Source organism: Lagopus muta, chromosome 8, assembly GCF_023343835.1.
Source record: "Lagopus muta isolate bLagMut1 chromosome 8, bLagMut1 primary, whole genome shotgun sequence".
Classification (NCBI taxonomy): domain Eukaryota; kingdom Metazoa; phylum Chordata; class Aves; order Galliformes; family Phasianidae; genus Lagopus; species Lagopus muta.
This window is the reverse complement of record NC_064440.1, coordinates 36,398,229-36,414,622: the sequence shown is the minus strand read 5'-3', so window position 1 is coordinate 36,414,622 and position 16,394 is coordinate 36,398,229. Positions and strand designations below refer to the sequence as shown.

Sequence of the window (16,394 nt, the reverse complement as noted above, 5' to 3'; positions counted from 1 at the left end):
CCTCAGCGCTGCGGGGCGGCTGGAGGCCGCGGGGAGCAGCCTTGCGGAGAGCGGGCGTTCTCCTCCCTGCCCTGCGGGTCCGTGTTTGTTTGCGTTGTGTTTGTTGTTTGCTTTTTCCCTCTCGCGTTTCTGCCGTTTGTCGAAATACGTTTACAGGGGAGAACCCCGGGAACGGGAACTGTGTGTTGTGTGCTGTGCCGCTCCGGCGCCGTGCTTGCGTCCCTCCGGCGGGGCTGCAGCCAGAGCGGAGCTGGGGAGGCCGGCTGTCCGGTGAGACCTGCGGGGCTGCTGGGGGCGAGGGAGGGTTGTGGGTGAGGGCTGTGTGCGCCATCGCCGCTTCCTTACATTGCTGTGGAGTGCGCCTGTGTGGCCAGCGCTTGGTGTGCACCAACCCTGGGAGTGACCAATGCCATGTCCCTGGAGGTGTTCAAGGCCAGGTTGGATGGGGCCCTGGGCAGACTGGTCTGGTATTAAATGTGGAGGTTGGTGGCCTATGTGTGGCAGGGGGTTGGAGATTCGTGATCCTTGAGGTCCCTTCCAATCCTGGCTGTTCTGTGATTTGCGCTTTGTTTTGGTGACTGCTGTTCAGGAAGCTGGTTTGTGGTGCTGTGCTGCTTCTTGTTCGGTATTTCAGCTGTTCTTTGAGTTGGTACTGCTGTACGCTTTCAGAAGTTACTGCTGAATGAGGCAGCGGCATGCTAGCCCTTGGCAACAAGCTCACTCAAAGAGATTTGGATCGATGGCAAGTTGACTGTGAGTCAGTAGTGTGCCCAGGCTGCCTGCAAGGCCAACCGTAGTCTGGGGTGCATCAACCACGATGCTGCTGCTAGCCAATCAAGGGAAGTGATTGTCCTGCATTGGTGTGGCTTTACCTTGAGTAGCATATGTAGTTTTGGGCACCACAGTTCAAAGGACATAAAACTATTAGAGAGCCTCTGAAGAAGAGCTACAAAGATGGTGAGTGTTCTAGAGAAGAAAATATATGAGAAGTCTCATGGTTTGTTCTTCCTGGAGAAGGGAAAACTGAGAGAAGACCCCATTGCGGCTGATGGCTTCCTCACAAGGGGCAGGCACTGATCTCTTCTCTGCTGCCTGTGATAGGATCTGAGGGAATGGCATTGAGCTGCAAGAGGATAGAGTCGGGCTGGACACTGTGGAAAAGGTTCTTCACTAATAGGGTAGTTGGGCACTGAAACAGTTTCCTCAAGGTGGTGGTCATGGCACCAACGTTGCTGTTGTTATTCAAGTGTCTGGACAGTGCTCTCAGACATATGGTCTGGTTTTTAGGTGATCCTGTTTGAAGCCAGGAGTTGGACTTGATGATTTTTATGGGTCCCTTCCAGTGTGGGTATTCTGATACTGTATTTCTCTCCCTCTGCCAGGATGGCAATGGGACTGTAGCTGGAAGGAGCTGGCAGGGGCTGCGCAGCTCACATGCCCTCAGGGGCTGCAGCCTCTTTGCCAGCGCTATCCTTGTGGCCTCCTCCAGACCTGGGGCATAGCTCTTCCTGCAAGGCACCTACCAGGAAATCTGCTTTCTGCATCCTATGGTGGAGCAGAGCTTGGCTGTGTACCTCTTTTACCTGCACTGGCTTTTTGCCTGCACCATCCTCCCAGGGCTGTGCAGGTGGCAGTAGGAGCACTGCTGGCGCTGTGCAGGCAGCAAGGCTTTTCCTGGTCTCACAGGTCTCAGCTAGGTGCTGTGCTCCTGCACAGTGACTCTGTGTCCATGTAAGTGCTTTAGGGCACAGCCCTCTGTCAGAGAAAGATAAAATGATAGCTTCTTGCATTAATGTTGAAAATGAGAGATTTGTGGGATGCCTGTTCTTCCTCGGATTAGGAAGTTAGATTAACTGCAGCAAGGCTTCTGGTCAGGTTTATTTTGTAGCGCTTCTGTAAATTCAGTATCTGTTAACAGGAAAGTGTTGTGTACTTGCCTTGAACAAGTTAGTTCCCACTGTTGTATGGCTGTTGTTTGTCACTGGGAGAGCAAAAAAAAAATAGTAGAGACTTGCGTTAAGTTTCAAGCTCTCCATGCGGAGGCAATGCTGTATCTTCTACTTGTTTTGTTCTTCTTTTTTCATAAATTTTTAAATAACTAAGGTGTTTAATATCTTGTATCTTACCATTAAAAACAAATAAAGAAATCCTTGGCAGCTCATTCAGTGCCACTGCATGGAAATGTGCCATATGAGAGGAGACTGTGCGAAGTGGCAGAAATGGGTGTAATGCTTCCTCTGCTTGCAAAAATATTATGGCCTTCCATTATTTATCTAGCAGAATGGGGGCAATAGAAGGCTTTTTCTTTTTTTAAAGCACCAGGGCTTTAAATGGAAGTAAGGCTTTTTAATGGAAGTAATACTTAGTGGGGGTTATTAAACACAAAGATTTTATGTTTGGCACAGGAAAGCAAATATGAGCTGTAAATTTCTTGGTATGTTCAGCTAGTCTTTTGCATTTCTTTGTGCTTGCCCTGTGTTTTTGTCTTAATTACATGCTTGAACTTGGGAGTTCTAGCTTCTGACTAATGGGCCCAGCTGGAGGAGATGGACCTTTTGTCGTACTCAGTGATCCTCCTCAGATCCTTAAGCCCACAGTTGGATGTGGATGTAGGTGGGCTATGTGGCTGTGACTTGGCTCAGAACTTCCTTTGGGTAGCCTGTGTTTTTGGAAGCTCTTGTGTAAGAGAGCAGAAGGAAGCATTTTTCCTTGTTCTTTTTCTGGCATGTATTGTAAGCGATTGGTTGCTATGAGAGTGGTCATGCTAACTAAGTGTCTGATTCTATTTGAACCTAGACATGCAAATTGTTTATTTTGTTGCCTCTCTCATCCATGGATTTTAGCTAAGTAATGACCTAGGAAGAGGTTGTGTATGTGTTTTTCTCTTTAAAGCAGTGCTTGAATTTTTATTTTCATATAAGAATAAAAACTCTATCTCTGAAATGCCTTTGGAGCTACCACTAAACTATAACAAATATCCCAACTTCTATTTTAGTTGGAAGCTGACATCATTTGGCAGATGCTACACAATGATTGTGTCAGGTTCTTCAAATTTCCATTCTAATAAACGGAGTACTGTTAGCAGTAATTGGGAAATGTAACAAGACCTGAATACTCTGTTCTGGGCTTTTTGTTTTGGTGCCAGCTCACTTAGGGTGCTGTGGTGCAAATCTGTGTCATGGTTCTATGTTTTTTTTGTTTTTGCTGTGTCCGTGCTGTGGCCCTAGGGCCAGTACGGGTGGGACAGGGTATAAAGAACATCCTCTATACTGCTGCTGGAGAGAACGGTCCCACTTGGAGTTTGTGGCAAAGAGCCTCAGGAGAGACCCGAGGCCGACCCCTGGGATTCTGGAGTCGAGCCTACAGGGGGTCGGAAGAGGGCTACACTCCAACTGAGAAGGAGATCTTAGCTGCTTATGAGGGGGTTCGGGCTGCTTCTGAAGTAGTCGGTACTGACACACAGCTCCTTCTGGCACCTCGACTGCCAGTGCTGAACTGGATGTTTAAAGGAAAGGTTCCCTCCACCCATCATGCAACTGATGCCACTTGGAGCAAGTGGATTGCACTGATTACACAACGAGCATGGATGGGGAACCTCAGCCGTCCAGGAATCCTAGAGGTCATCATGGACTGGCCTGAAGGTAAAAAGTTTGGAACACCACCAGGAGAAGAAATAGCTCGTGCTAAAGAGGCCCCACCATACAATGAACTACCAGAGGATGAAAAGAAATATGCCCTGTTCACAGATGGATCGTGTCGTATTGTGGGAAAGCATCACAGATGGAAATCTGCTGTGTGGAGCCCCACACGACAAGTTGCAGAGGCCACTGAAGGGAAAGGAGAATCAAGCCAATTTGCAGAGGTAAAGGCTGTCCAACTGGCCTTGGATGTCGCTGAGCGGGAGAGGTGGCCAATGCTCTATCTCTACACTGACTCATGGATGGTAGCAAATGCATTATGGGGGTGGTTACAGCAGTGGGAGCAAAATAACTGGCAAAGAAGGGGTAAACCTATTTGGGCTGCTGAACTGTGGAAAGACGTTGCTGCCCCAACAAAGAATATGGTTGTGAAGGTGCGCCATGTAGATGCTCATGTGCCCAAGAGTCGGGCTACTGAAGAACAGCAAAACAACCATCAGGTAGACCGAGCTGCCAGAATTGAGGTGGCTCAAATAGACCTGGACTGGCAGAACAAAGGTGAATTATTTTTAGCTTGATGGGCCCATGAGACCTCAGGTCATCAAGGGAGAGACGCAACATACAAATGGGCTAGAGACCGAGGGGTGCACTTAACTATGGATGCCATTGCACAGGTTATTCATAACTGAAACATGTGCCATCATCACACAAGCCAAGAGGATGAAACCTCTGTGGGGGGAAGTGCGATGGCAAAAGTACAAATATGGGGAGGCATGGCAGGTTAATTATATCACCTTGCCACGATCTCGCAATGGTAAGCATTATGTGCTTACTATGGTGGAGGAAACCACTGGGTGGCTAGAAACATATGCAGTACCCCATGCTACCGCCCGAAACACCATACTGGGTCTCGAGAAATAAGTCCTGTGGCGACATGGCACCCCAGAAAGGATTGAGTCAGATAATGGGACTCATTTCAAAAATTCTCTTGTAAATACTTGGGCCAAAGATCATGGCATCGAGTGGATTTACCATATTCCCTATCATGCTCCAGCCTCTGGTAAAATTGAATGATACAATGGATTGTTAAAAACGATGCTAAAAGCAGTGGGTGGCGGAACATTTAAGCACTGGGAGAAGCATTTGGCAGAAGCCACCTGGTTAGTCAATACCAGAGGATCTATCAGTCGTGATGGTCCTAATCAATCCAGTTCCCTACATACCGTAGAGGGAGATAAAGTCCCCGTTGTACATGTAAAGAACATGTTAGGAAAGGCGGTTTGGGTTCTTCCAGCTTCTGGAAAAGGGCAAACCTCTCCTTGGTACAGTTTTTGCCCAGGGACCAGGATCCACTTGGTGGGTAATGCAGAAGAATGGGGATGTTCAATGTGTACCACAAGGAAACTTGATGCCGGGGGAGTGCAGTTACTAATTCTATGTATATGCATATAACCATGTGTGTGTAATGCATTTTAATCATTTTTTTTTTTGTTTTGTTTGTATATATGTATGTATATATTAAGCATGATGTAACGATGTAGAATAAGGGGTGGAATGTCATGGTTCTATGTTTTTTTTTTTGTTTTGTTTTGTTTTTTGGGGTTTTTTTTTTTTTTTGGTTTCAGTATTCCACATCAAAACATCATGTCGTGTACGGGGCATTAAAGTGTCACTGCCCCAATCCCAGGTACCTATCCCTGTACATTACAGCAGTCACGGGATCTGGCCCTTCCGGGTGGGGGGGGCGCTCTCTTGCTGCCTTGCAGTGGGTGCTAGAGGGTGCTTTCCTAGCCGTTCCAAGCTTTTCAGGTTTGACTCGGTCCCGGGAACTCTCTCTTTTATCTTGTCTGATTTAGTAATCTCAATTTCAATTAAATTGTATCTATTGTGTTATCTTGTATTCCAATATTATAGTAAAATAAGTTTTCCTCCATAGATTGTTGCTGCTGTTCTTTTCCTCCCTTCCTTCCTTCCCATTTTTGTGGGACTGGGGTGGGGGGGAGGGCAGAGGCCTTTCGCCCCTGTCACGGACATAGATTGATCTAGTCAACTCCGTGACAGTCTGCCCTGTGGTGAGCCACTGTGGGGACAGACAGCTTTTGGGGCCTGCCCTAGTGCCACCGGCTTGCTGTTGTTACTTGTCTGCTACTGGTGAGGTGCAGACAGTACACCAGTAGGTGTGGAAAGGCAGAGTGTTCTTCTGCACTAAGAGCTGCTTGGTGTGCTGTATGTGCTGCTGCTGCCAGGGCAATGGTGTACAGAGTTCTAGCTAAAAGTAAACCCTTCTCTGCTTTGTTTCTGCTAGAAAGCAAACTGAGAATCAGGCCCATCAAAAGGGGCATGAAGAGGTCTTGTTTTGGTGAGGGATAGATCACTTGTCATCTACTTTCTTCGTGTGCATATGCACTACTTTGTCTTACTTGTTGTCTGCGTATGTGATGGTGCTATTGGAATGAGTATTAAATTTATATAGCCAATTAAAGGCTTTAGAAACCTGGTAATGCCATAAGAACACTTTTTCCCACCCAATGGTTTCCAGAAATCTGCAGTGTTGGACCCCACATGCTTTCTAGTATTTCTCTGGAATCTTGGAGCAGTTAGTTTCTACTTATAAGCAATACTTATTTTGTTTTCCTAATTTTTAATGCACGTGAATATGACAGAGTAAGTAGATCTTGCTGTTGTTGTTTCTTGCTTTTTTATCTTTGAGATGTGTATTTAAAAATTTTCTACTTGTGTAGATTTTCAGTCATAGAAAATCTTGATATTTTGATCCCAAATATCTTTCTTGCTCTTACTTTGTGAAGTCATTGATGGATGCCTAGGATGAGAACCCTCTCTGCCTGTTGTTTCTTATCTTTTCTGATTGCTTTGCTCCTGTTTATCTTCTTCATCAGCTTCCTCCACTCTCCCATTATTTTGCAGGTTCTCTTCTGTCCTTGTTGCCCATGTTATCAGCTTAATTGGTGCAATAGCTATTTTGACATGTAATGCTATCAGTAAATGTTGGAGTTAACAACTGGTTTCAGGGGTTGCTGTTCGTCTGTATAACCAAGATGTAATAATCACAATATAATTGTGTATAATCAATAGATATCAAAATGTTATAATCGCAATATAATCAGAGTAAGGCAAAGCAAACAAGGATCACAAAAGAGAATAAGTGGAAGAGCTTACCCTTGGGTTGAGCTCACTAGAAGATACCAAAAGAGGGAATCTCCAGAAGAGATCCTTCCCCTCTGGTAGCCAGCTCTTAAATAGGTCCAGGAGGGGTGGAGCCAGGCTCCCCCCCTTCCGGCAGCACAGGTGAATTGCCTTCACCTGTGCTCCTCTGGCTGACTCAAGGCTCACCTCAGGTGATCAATCAGAGGTTCAGGCCGTGACTCAGCAGTTCCCATACATCGTCTCATGACAGCTTTTTTTAACCATCTTTGCTGTCTTTCCATTTTGCTTATTTGGAAAATCAATACAGCATCTGGCAATCTTTGCTTTAACTGCATTCAGTATTAAGAACTATGAGAACTACAGATTATAATCAATTTAAAAAGGGTTCTTTCTTTCCAAACAGCTTAAAATGCTGGTAAGAAACTGGTGTCTTTTCAGCAAATACACATTTTAAGCAGACTGAGAGTAGGTACTGCTTATCTGTTGAGCTAAGCTGTCAGACAGAAATATCTGTAGTGAAATTGAAGTGTGTAAGGAGAGAACCTCACTGAGCCACGGGAAGTGACAGGATTTTTCTGTGGTGTTGCTGTATTGCAAGAAAGCCAAGCTAGGAAACGGTGCATTCTCATTTATATTGCAAGTAGAACCTTACAATTGGGACTTTACAATTCGCATCCCATCATCATTTTTACTGTCTGTTCTATCTCATCACGGATATGCTAACAATGTAGTTGTAGCCGATCACCTTGGAGAAGGCTTTTTCCCCTATTAGGGGGATGCCTGGACTTATGCTGTGAGGGAGATGCTGCCTGGAAGTGCTGCCTAAATGTAATACTAGAGTTGAAAATAAGATAATCCTTTTTAAGCAGTTTAAGGTGCTAAGAAAAGTTTGGTAATAAATTCTGTCAGTGACATTCTTTACAAATCCCTCGTGCTTCACTGTGCTGTGATAGTCTGATAAAGTAGAGCATCTGAATCTTCAACAGAAGAAATTAAAATGACCTGGCTTAATTAATTTTCTATTTATGTACTGTAGTCTGCTTTCTGGCTAGGAAGTTTTGCTGTATTCTCTTAAGGGGGTGGCAGGGAAGGAGCGTGAGGATTCACTTCCATTAATTTTAGTCTGAATGCTTAGACTGGCAAAGATCTGTTTAGATGCATTTCTAAGGGTTGTTGTTTTTGCCTGTCTTGCAGAAAGGCTGCTTTCCTGCCCCCCCACTCCCCCACCCCCAAATGATTCTAATATATTAACAATTTGTTCCTTTTCTAATCTGTCTTTGTAATTCTGGGTTGTCATTGAAACTTTGCATGTCACCTGTATTGAAATGAGTCTTTAGTACTAGTGTGAGATTTCTTGTGTAGTTGCACAGATATCTGGTGTGTTCTGAATGTGTAGGAAGTAAGAAGATCAAGCAGTTTTTCTGCAGATGTATATATTTTATCAAGCTGGGATATTCTTTGTCACCTATGAGTGTGTTAATCTTGTGGTCCTGCTACCTTTTTCTCGTTTACCTCTCCCTGTATCTATTCCAATCTTTTATGCACAGTTTGCTCACTTCAGAGAACGCAAAGCAAAAAGCAATGTCGCGCAGTCGCAGAAAAAGACGCCGAAGAGGAAGGGCTCGTCTGTCCACACGCATGACGTTCCACAGGAAGAGCGTGCAGTAATGGCCCCAGGCTGCGATGTCGGTGAGGGTGTAGAGAGTAAGGCTGAAGACACCAACCTCCTAGAGACAACAACAGAGACAGAGGTAAATCTTAGTATTTCTCGTGTTTCCACTTCAGTCCAACTGCAGATAGAAAGTATCTCAGGTGGTTGTTTTGCTTAATTGGGTGTTAGCTCTTTGGTGCTGTCAGCTGGCTGCCACTGAGACACAAGTGAAATGACTTTTTGCATTTGTAGTAATTAACTTTTAAAAGAAAGTTATATAAATAACGGAATTTTTTTTTTTTTTAAAAAAGCTTTTTTTTCCCCCACTAACTGAATCTTATCTAAACATCTCTACTGTATGGAATGGATGGCTTGCTTTGTCTAGGTGCTGTCTGTAGTTGAAATATTTCAATTTATCGTGCCAGCTTTTGCTGCACTGAACTTCTTTTGGCATGCTTCTGAATCTCTGGCTGTGATCCATGAAATGGCAGATTCAGTCTGAAGCGCATAGTAGATTAGCAAAAGTATCAGGACTTTTTAATACTTGGTTTCATGTCACATTTGCTGGCTCAAATACTTAACCTTTTCTGGAGGAAAAAAGCAAATCTTTGAGCATGTTCTTATCAAATGCTGCCATGCCAAGCCAGCATAGACATTACTACAGTTGACAGACTTGTTTTAAAATGTATCAGTGGGTTTGCCTGATGTATTTCGGTTGGTTTGTGCTAATGACCTGCTAAAGGTGGCCCTTTAGTGAGTGCTGAGGGTAGTCATGTTAGCAAGTATAGAAACGTATAGCCTGTGATATAGCTTGAGATTAGCATACATCTACTGATAGCTGCCTGAATTGATTGGTTGCTTTCTTCACCTCCTAAGCAAATTTTTGTCAGCTGTGGATGCTTTTTTCTTTCTCTCGTAATAGAAATAACATAGTTTTGAACAATACTTTAATGGGAATTTCTTGCTTCAGAAGTGGTTCGCTAGTGCTTTCACAAGCCCTAAAAGCTACAAGGTAACTATGGCTGCCACAAAATTTATCTCAGTCTGGGGCTTTATGCAGAAACTATTTTTTGAGTGTGCTTCGGTATGTTTTCTCTGTGAAGATTTGTGAGCTTCAGGGAGGCAGTGCCTTCTGCATAAAAAGCAGCTCTCCAGCGGTTGGTATAAGAATATACAATAGTATCAAATCAGTGTATTAGCAAACCTGATGGAGGATATAATTTGTGCGTGCTATCCTCTGTTCTGCAGTGGAGGTATCCCTAGTACTTTCAGGAGATCTTGAATGTAACACAAGGATTGCAAAGGCTTTTAGGAAGCTACATACTAAGCTGTCAGCTTTAGGAAAAAGACCCGCTGTAACTTCATCAACAGTACTTTTAAAAAATTTGTATTAGCTTAAATTTAAAACAAAACTCTTATAGCATCTGTCAAAATAGCCTACTTTTTAAAACAAATGGAATTGCTTTCTACGTTACATAGGAAGCAGTCAGTAGAAATTACTTAGTGCTGATTTGAAATAAAGATAGGCTATGGGGTGCTTCTTTTGAATAGTGCTAATGTCTTTTTTGCTTTATGTTCTGTTTGGCGAGAATTTAATATATTTAAAGCAGTTGTACTTAATTAAGTATATGTGCCAGTGATCATCCATCTGTACTCATCACTGGTGAGGCTGCATCTCAAGTGCTGTGTTCGCTTTCAGGCCCCTCAGTATGAGAAAGATGTTGAGGCCCTGGAGCATGTCCAGAGAAGGGCAATGAAGCTGTGCAGATCTGGAGGACAAGTCTTACAGGGTGCAGCTGAGGGAATGAGATTATTTAGTCTGGAGAAGAGGAGGCTCAGGGGAAACCTTACTGTTCTCTACAACCTCCTCTACAAGGCGGTTGTGGCAAAGTGGAGATTGGCCTCTTCTCCCAGGTAACTAGTGATAGAGGTGGAGAGAATGGCCTCTAGTTGCACCAGGAGAGGTTCAGGTTGGTCGTTAGGGAAAAACTTTGAAAGAGTTGTCAGGCGTTGGAACAGTCTGCCCAAGTGGTGGTGGAGTTGCTGTCTCTGGAGGTGTTCAAGAAATGTTTGTATGTTGTACTGAGGGATGTGATTTAGTGGAAAACATAGGTGATTGATGGATGGTTGGTCTGGATGATCTTGGAGGTATTTTCCAACCTCGGTGATTCTATGATTTATGAGACCATGTATGATCAACGGAGTTTAGCATTAAAGTCAGTCTTCTTCTGTCACTTACGTGTTGTTTTGTCATGGATCTTGCTGGCTCACGCTTAGCGTATTTCCAAAATAATCATGCTTTTCCTTGTGTACCTGGAAAAAATGGACATGATGTGGTTTGTTTTGTTTATTTATCAGGGGAGTGCTGATTTGCCCATCCAGGATACAGCAATCCATCCAGCAGCTGAAGTAAGTGTAAAAGAATATATATTTTGTAAAAGGTGCTAATATCTATGTGAATGAAGAATGTAACTTAATAAAATGCTGTATATAGATAGATTAGTTATTGTGCATTGCTATAAAATGTTAAGTGATGTGATATCTCTATTTTGCAGTCTAAAACTGGTGCTTATATACGTGTGTGTGTGTGTGTAAATGTGTATATATATATATATAGCTGCAAAATTGATTGGTAAGAGAAGCATTTGGACTAAAATCATAGAGCTTGTCTGGAGAACTTTGAAAGATTTACTTAATTGAAAAGTAAGCTTGTTTCTTGTATTGGTTCATATATTAAGAACAAAACATGATTAAAATATAATGTACTGTCTTTACCAATAGAATTGTAATGATAGTGCTCCTAAGAAGCTGCACTGTTAATTTGAGCAATTTATTCTTTGCATTTAGCTCTGGTTTTGCTGTTAAACACCACAGAAACTTAATGTATATTGAATATTAATTTGCAATTGCCGGTTGCACTTGAGTTTAATTTTAAATCAAGAATTCTGTTCCTGTTCGTTTTCCTGTTCCCTTTCTAGTCCACCCTATGAGTGAACTAGAGAACAGTCATCACAGAGAGAAATAAAAACCTTGTTTAATTTTGGTAGTGTGCCCTCAACTTGTAAATTTGAATGTATTTCATATCCCCAAGTGTGTCAGCATGGCTCTTCACAACCATTTGGTGCTGTAGAGTCACAAATCTCCCTAGTTTACATCTGCTGCTTGAAGTATCATGTGAAAATTACTCATGAGGAAAAGTATCTGAATTTTAGAAAGAATTAAGAACTTTCATTTAACAGGAACTTTATTTATAGAGTTTAAATGTTGACTCTTTTTTTTTTTTTTTTTTTTTAAATAAATCTGCTCGAATTTTAAGCTTTCATCTCAAATTATATTCAGAATTGCCATAAAATGGAAATGATGCTTTGTATTGGTGACTAAAATCATTTTTCTTTCTTTTTATGAAGGAAGTTGCAGTATGTTCTGTGGCAGAATGTGATGAGCTTGATGATAAGATGTGTCAAACTAGAATAGCTGAGTTAGAGAAAAGATTTCTGGAGAAACAGCAAGCAGTTGAAAGACTGACTGTGCAGATGGATGAACTACAGGAACAACTTAGCCAGCATAGAGTCTCTATGCAGCTTCAGGTGTGTTTCATAATAACGGGAATAATACCACTTTAAATCTAAAAATGTAGGAGGCAAAACCCAAAGTAATTATTGCTTGTATTGAAAGGCATCTCACCTTGCTAACATATGCTACCAAAAGCAATACTTATGTCTTCCTTTTACCTGTTTGTGCAGCCATTGTTCAGGCCTTCATGTTGCTTGAAGTGCTCATAAGTGCTTGAAATGTTCGTAAAGTCAATGAAGTAGTTTTATTTTGAGAGATTTTTATTGAAGTGCTTAGGTAAATTCCTGAACATTCACATGGTATTGCAGGCTTCCTTCCTCACCACTCCAAAATGATAAAATCATTTACGCTTGGGGTTTTTTTGTGCCTTTTAGGGGTATTTTTTTGGTATGGACAAATGACTAAGTAGGATAAGGTGAACTTTATTAAACTTATGTATGCCTTTCCCTCTAAAAAAAAAAAAATTTGAAAAGATATTTTAAAATTTCTTTCTCTAGCATTTCTGTGTAAAGGTAAATGATAGAGTGCATCCAAAGAATATTTGCTTCCTACTTTGCGTGTTCTTTGTTTCAAAGTCCTAATAGAAGAAAAAGATGTTTCCTGACGGTGAGAAATACATTGAAAAGGATGTGATTACTGTGAAATATGATGTAGCACATCTCATTAGCTTTCTTTCACAGGGCTGGAGAGATGACATAGGGAAGACTTCAGAGCGTACTAAATAAGTAACTTTGTTGCCTATGGAAAAAATTAATTGCTTTTACACGAATAAGAGCTTTAACATTTAAAATAGTTTTTTTTATTATTAGTATCTTATCCTTTGCTTAAAAAAATGCAGAACAGATCTAATTGCCTTCGTCTCTTTGCAATTAGCTGAAGATTTCTTTCATCATTCCTCCTATTGTGTTTTAACAGAAATATTTCTGGTCTATTCACGTGAGCTTATTAAGTCTTCCATGTAACCATATTGGTTAGCACAAAGACATGATTGTCTTTGTGTTAAGCAAACTTAAGGGTTCCTAGTATAAGAATGTCTTCATTTCAGAAGTATTTCTTGTGCATTATGTAGGAAGCAACTGTTCAAGAGCAGAATGAAGTTATAAGGAAACTAACAAGCTGCCTTCAACAAACAAGAAAGGATTGGGATGACTTGCAGGAAGAGGCTTCACACGTAGCTGATCAGATCCATGGCTTACAACTTCAGTTACATCAGGTGTGCTCCTTCCCTAATTTTAACTATGTTACAAAGAGGGAATAAAAAGAAATGTGTTTGCAATATTAACATTAAAAAAAAAAAACAAAAAAAAAAAAAAAAAAAAAAAAAAAACCCACCACATCTCAGGCTTATCACATACCTCTTCGTACAGTTTGCAGTGCAGAGGTGAAAATGATTTCAGGGCAAGGCCTGAAATGCAATGCTTTGATAGAGCAAATTCTCAGCTACAAGACACTGTTTGTCAGTCACCATTAGTTATTCATTTTTGTCAGCCATGAACAAGAGTCTTTGTGCCATGTTGTTTAAAAAAAAAAAAAAAAAAAAAAAAAAAATCAGTAGGATACCACTGCCATTTCAACATCTGCCTGTGATAGTGTGGGCCAACATAATTAAATAGGAGGCATTACTTTTGGAGTAGTCAGCATAAAATTTATAAGATAGTTAATGTATATAACTAACAAAACTTTAAAAAAAATTATTATTAAAACATAAAGGAGAGCAACAAAAAACATTAAACTAGTGGAATATTTGACCTTGTTTTTGTGAAACTAATGCATCAGCCTGGTTTGATGGAAATGATTGTAATTCCTAGTGAGGTCTCAAGGTGCTCATCAGAGATTTTTGATGAAATTGAAAATGTTTTTTTCACAAATGTAAGTACTGCTGAAAAGCAATACGTACACGAATAAGGTGTGACTGTGAAGCAGGGCATCTCTTTCTCTGGGAAGACAGATGTTATAGAAGTCTGGTAAGGAGGCATGATCAGACAAATGTATTTGTGTTGACTGAAAGTGGAATGGAAAATATACTGGAAATTGATCATTTTTAGAAATCTTGAAGCTCATTCTCAAATTTCTTTATCAAAATGGGAAGCATGGGTGCATATTTTTTTCTCTGTTCATAGGGCTGTATGTATCTGATGGATGAAAATGCATAGTTATTTGCCATAATTTGAGTTAGTACCAGTGCCAATCGCACACTGGTGTTTGGTTATTGCTGAGTAATGAGTGTGTGCCTGGGACCTGGCCAGGCTGCTCTGTGGGGAAGACTCGCTGCTGTGAAGCTGTGGGGTTAGCTGCAGCATGGGCTGACCACGCTTGGTCTGTAGGCTGAGTTGGACATACCTGTTCTAGTAGTTTTCTGTCCTTTTTGCCTTGTAGTACCCACAACTGCACACAGTGCTCAAGGTGAAGCTGCACCAGTGCAGTGTAGAGCGCAACAATCACTTTGCTTGACTGGCTACCGATGTGGTTGATGTACCTGGAATATGGTTGGCCTTCTGGTCTGACTTGGCACACTGTTGACTCACGTTTGACTGTGACTCTGAGGTTTTTTTCAGTGGAGTGTGCTCCAGCATCTAATCCTCCCAATATGTATGGAAAGCCAGACTTGCTCCTTCTTTTCCTGCAGAATCCAGTGACACTTGCTCTTGTTAAACTTCGCATTGTTGGTTATTGCCCAGCTCTTGAATTTGTCTAGATTTCTCTGTGAGGCCTCTCCAGCGATGGAGTCACCAGCTCCTTCCAATTTAATATCATCAACAAACTTGCTCAGAACCTACATCCAAGTCATCTATGAAAGCGTTGAAGAAAACTGGTCCTACAGTGGAGCCTTAGGGAACCCTGCTAGTTGCTGTCCACCAGCCTGATGTAACTCTATTTTAGTATAACTCTTTGGGCCCAATCCATTACCCAATTGCTCACTCATCACATGATATTTTTGTCTAGCTGTATGCTGGGAATTTTGTCCAGAAGGATACTGGGAGAAAACTTATTAAAAGCTATACTGAAATCCAAAAAAATAATGTCAACTGGCTTTCCTTGGTCACACTAGATGAGTGTCCTTGTCATAAAAGGAAATAAATTTAGTGCAACAGGACCTTCTTTTCATGAGCTGATGTTGGCTGTTATCAATGACCTCATTGCCTGTCAGGTGTTTTTTCCAGTATCTCTCAGCATAATTTTTTCAAGCACTGAAGTGAGACTGTCAGGTCTAAGTTTACCAAGGTCGTCTTTCTTGCCCTTGAAAATTGAAATAACGTTAGTTTTCAGTCAACTGGGACCTCTCTAGATTCCTAAGACTGTTGAAAAATAGTTAAGCAAGGACTTACGATGACATTGTCCAGCTCTCTGAGAAGCTGGGAGGAATCCCTTTGGGCCACATGGACTTGTATGCATCTATGTGGAACAGAAAATCCCACGTGGTTGGCTGGGAGTTGATCACTACTGCAGCCCCAGTCCTCCACCTCTGCCCCTGGGGTGCTAAAGCTGATGATTGATCTTGAAGAAAGAGACAGAGAAGACATTAAACGTTTCTGCTTTGTCTATGTTTATAAGGTTACCATTCTCATCAAGTAACGACCAATCTCTGGTCCTCGTCTTGTTAATGTATTTGAAAAAACCTTTTTTATTGTCCTCCCTAGTACTGGACAGCTTCAACTCTAACTGAGCTTTGACCAGTTTGGTGATAGGTGAAGGTACTAATGCTGGCTTGAGCGTATTGATGTTTTCTTGGCTTCAGCAAAGTTTTTAGAAAAATGCATTTATTTATTTATTTGTTTGCCATTTGGTGGGAGCAAAAAAAACCTTTCCTATTCACTGTGAAATCCTTTGTAGAAAAGATTGTGTTTGTTGATTTCTTATTAAAATGTCCAGTCCACTGGAAGTCCTGTCTCATTTTGGGGGGCTTTGTAGAAGTGAATTAATTAATGTTATACTTTGCTGTGAGTAATAGTATTTCAAACATGTTATCTGTTGTGTGACTTTTTAGGATTTTACTTATCTACTGAGAATGGAAGATGATACATAGAATAAATCTGTATTCAACAAATACAATACATCTTATGCGTACAGTGGGATTAGTTTAGGAGCTATTCTTATATAAACTTTCTTCTGACTGGGAGTAAACTTATGTGTTCAGGTTAATGTGATGCTGAAGAATAAAGGCTCTGGGAAGAAAGAGGTATTAGAAGCCCAGCAGCAAATGTCCTTGTTTCAGAACAGTCTCCAAGAACAAAATGCACGTTTGGAGATGCTGCATCAAAGAGCACAAGACCTGGAGGTACAGCTTGAATCTTCTCAAAAGGTAAAATTGTATAAAGTACCTTTACTGTTATGAGTTGTAGTTAGTAGTAGTTATGGTTCTTTTTGGA

General features: G+C 41.5%; 2 protein-coding genes across 10 annotated transcripts in view; both read left to right on the top strand.

Moving 5' to 3' along the window:
- PCNT (pericentrin) overlaps positions 1 to 16,394 on the top strand; it is a 100,137-nt gene that overhangs the window by 179 nt on the left and 83,564 nt on the right. For all 9 annotated transcript variants that reach the window (XM_048952501.1, XM_048952500.1, XM_048952498.1 and 6 more), the window contains exons 2-6: positions 8,351 to 8,554; positions 10,813 to 10,863; positions 11,862 to 12,041; positions 13,097 to 13,240; positions 16,163 to 16,327. In XM_048952501.1, coding sequence (XP_048808458.1) covers positions 8,351 to 8,554; positions 10,813 to 10,863; positions 11,862 to 12,041; positions 13,097 to 13,240; positions 16,163 to 16,327 — 744 coding nt within the window. The remainder of the gene's footprint in view (positions 1 to 8,350; positions 8,555 to 10,812; positions 10,864 to 11,861; positions 12,042 to 13,096; positions 13,241 to 16,162; positions 16,328 to 16,394) is intronic.
- On the top strand, positions 330 to 5,230 carry LOC125696616 (uncharacterized). The gene is made up of 2 exons (XM_048952524.1): positions 330 to 3,641; positions 3,747 to 5,230. Exons 1-2 carry the CDS (start codon positions 3,179 to 3,181, stop codon positions 4,214 to 4,216), a joined length of 933 nt encoding a protein of 310 aa, XP_048808481.1. The 5' UTR covers positions 330 to 3,178; the 3' UTR covers positions 4,217 to 5,230.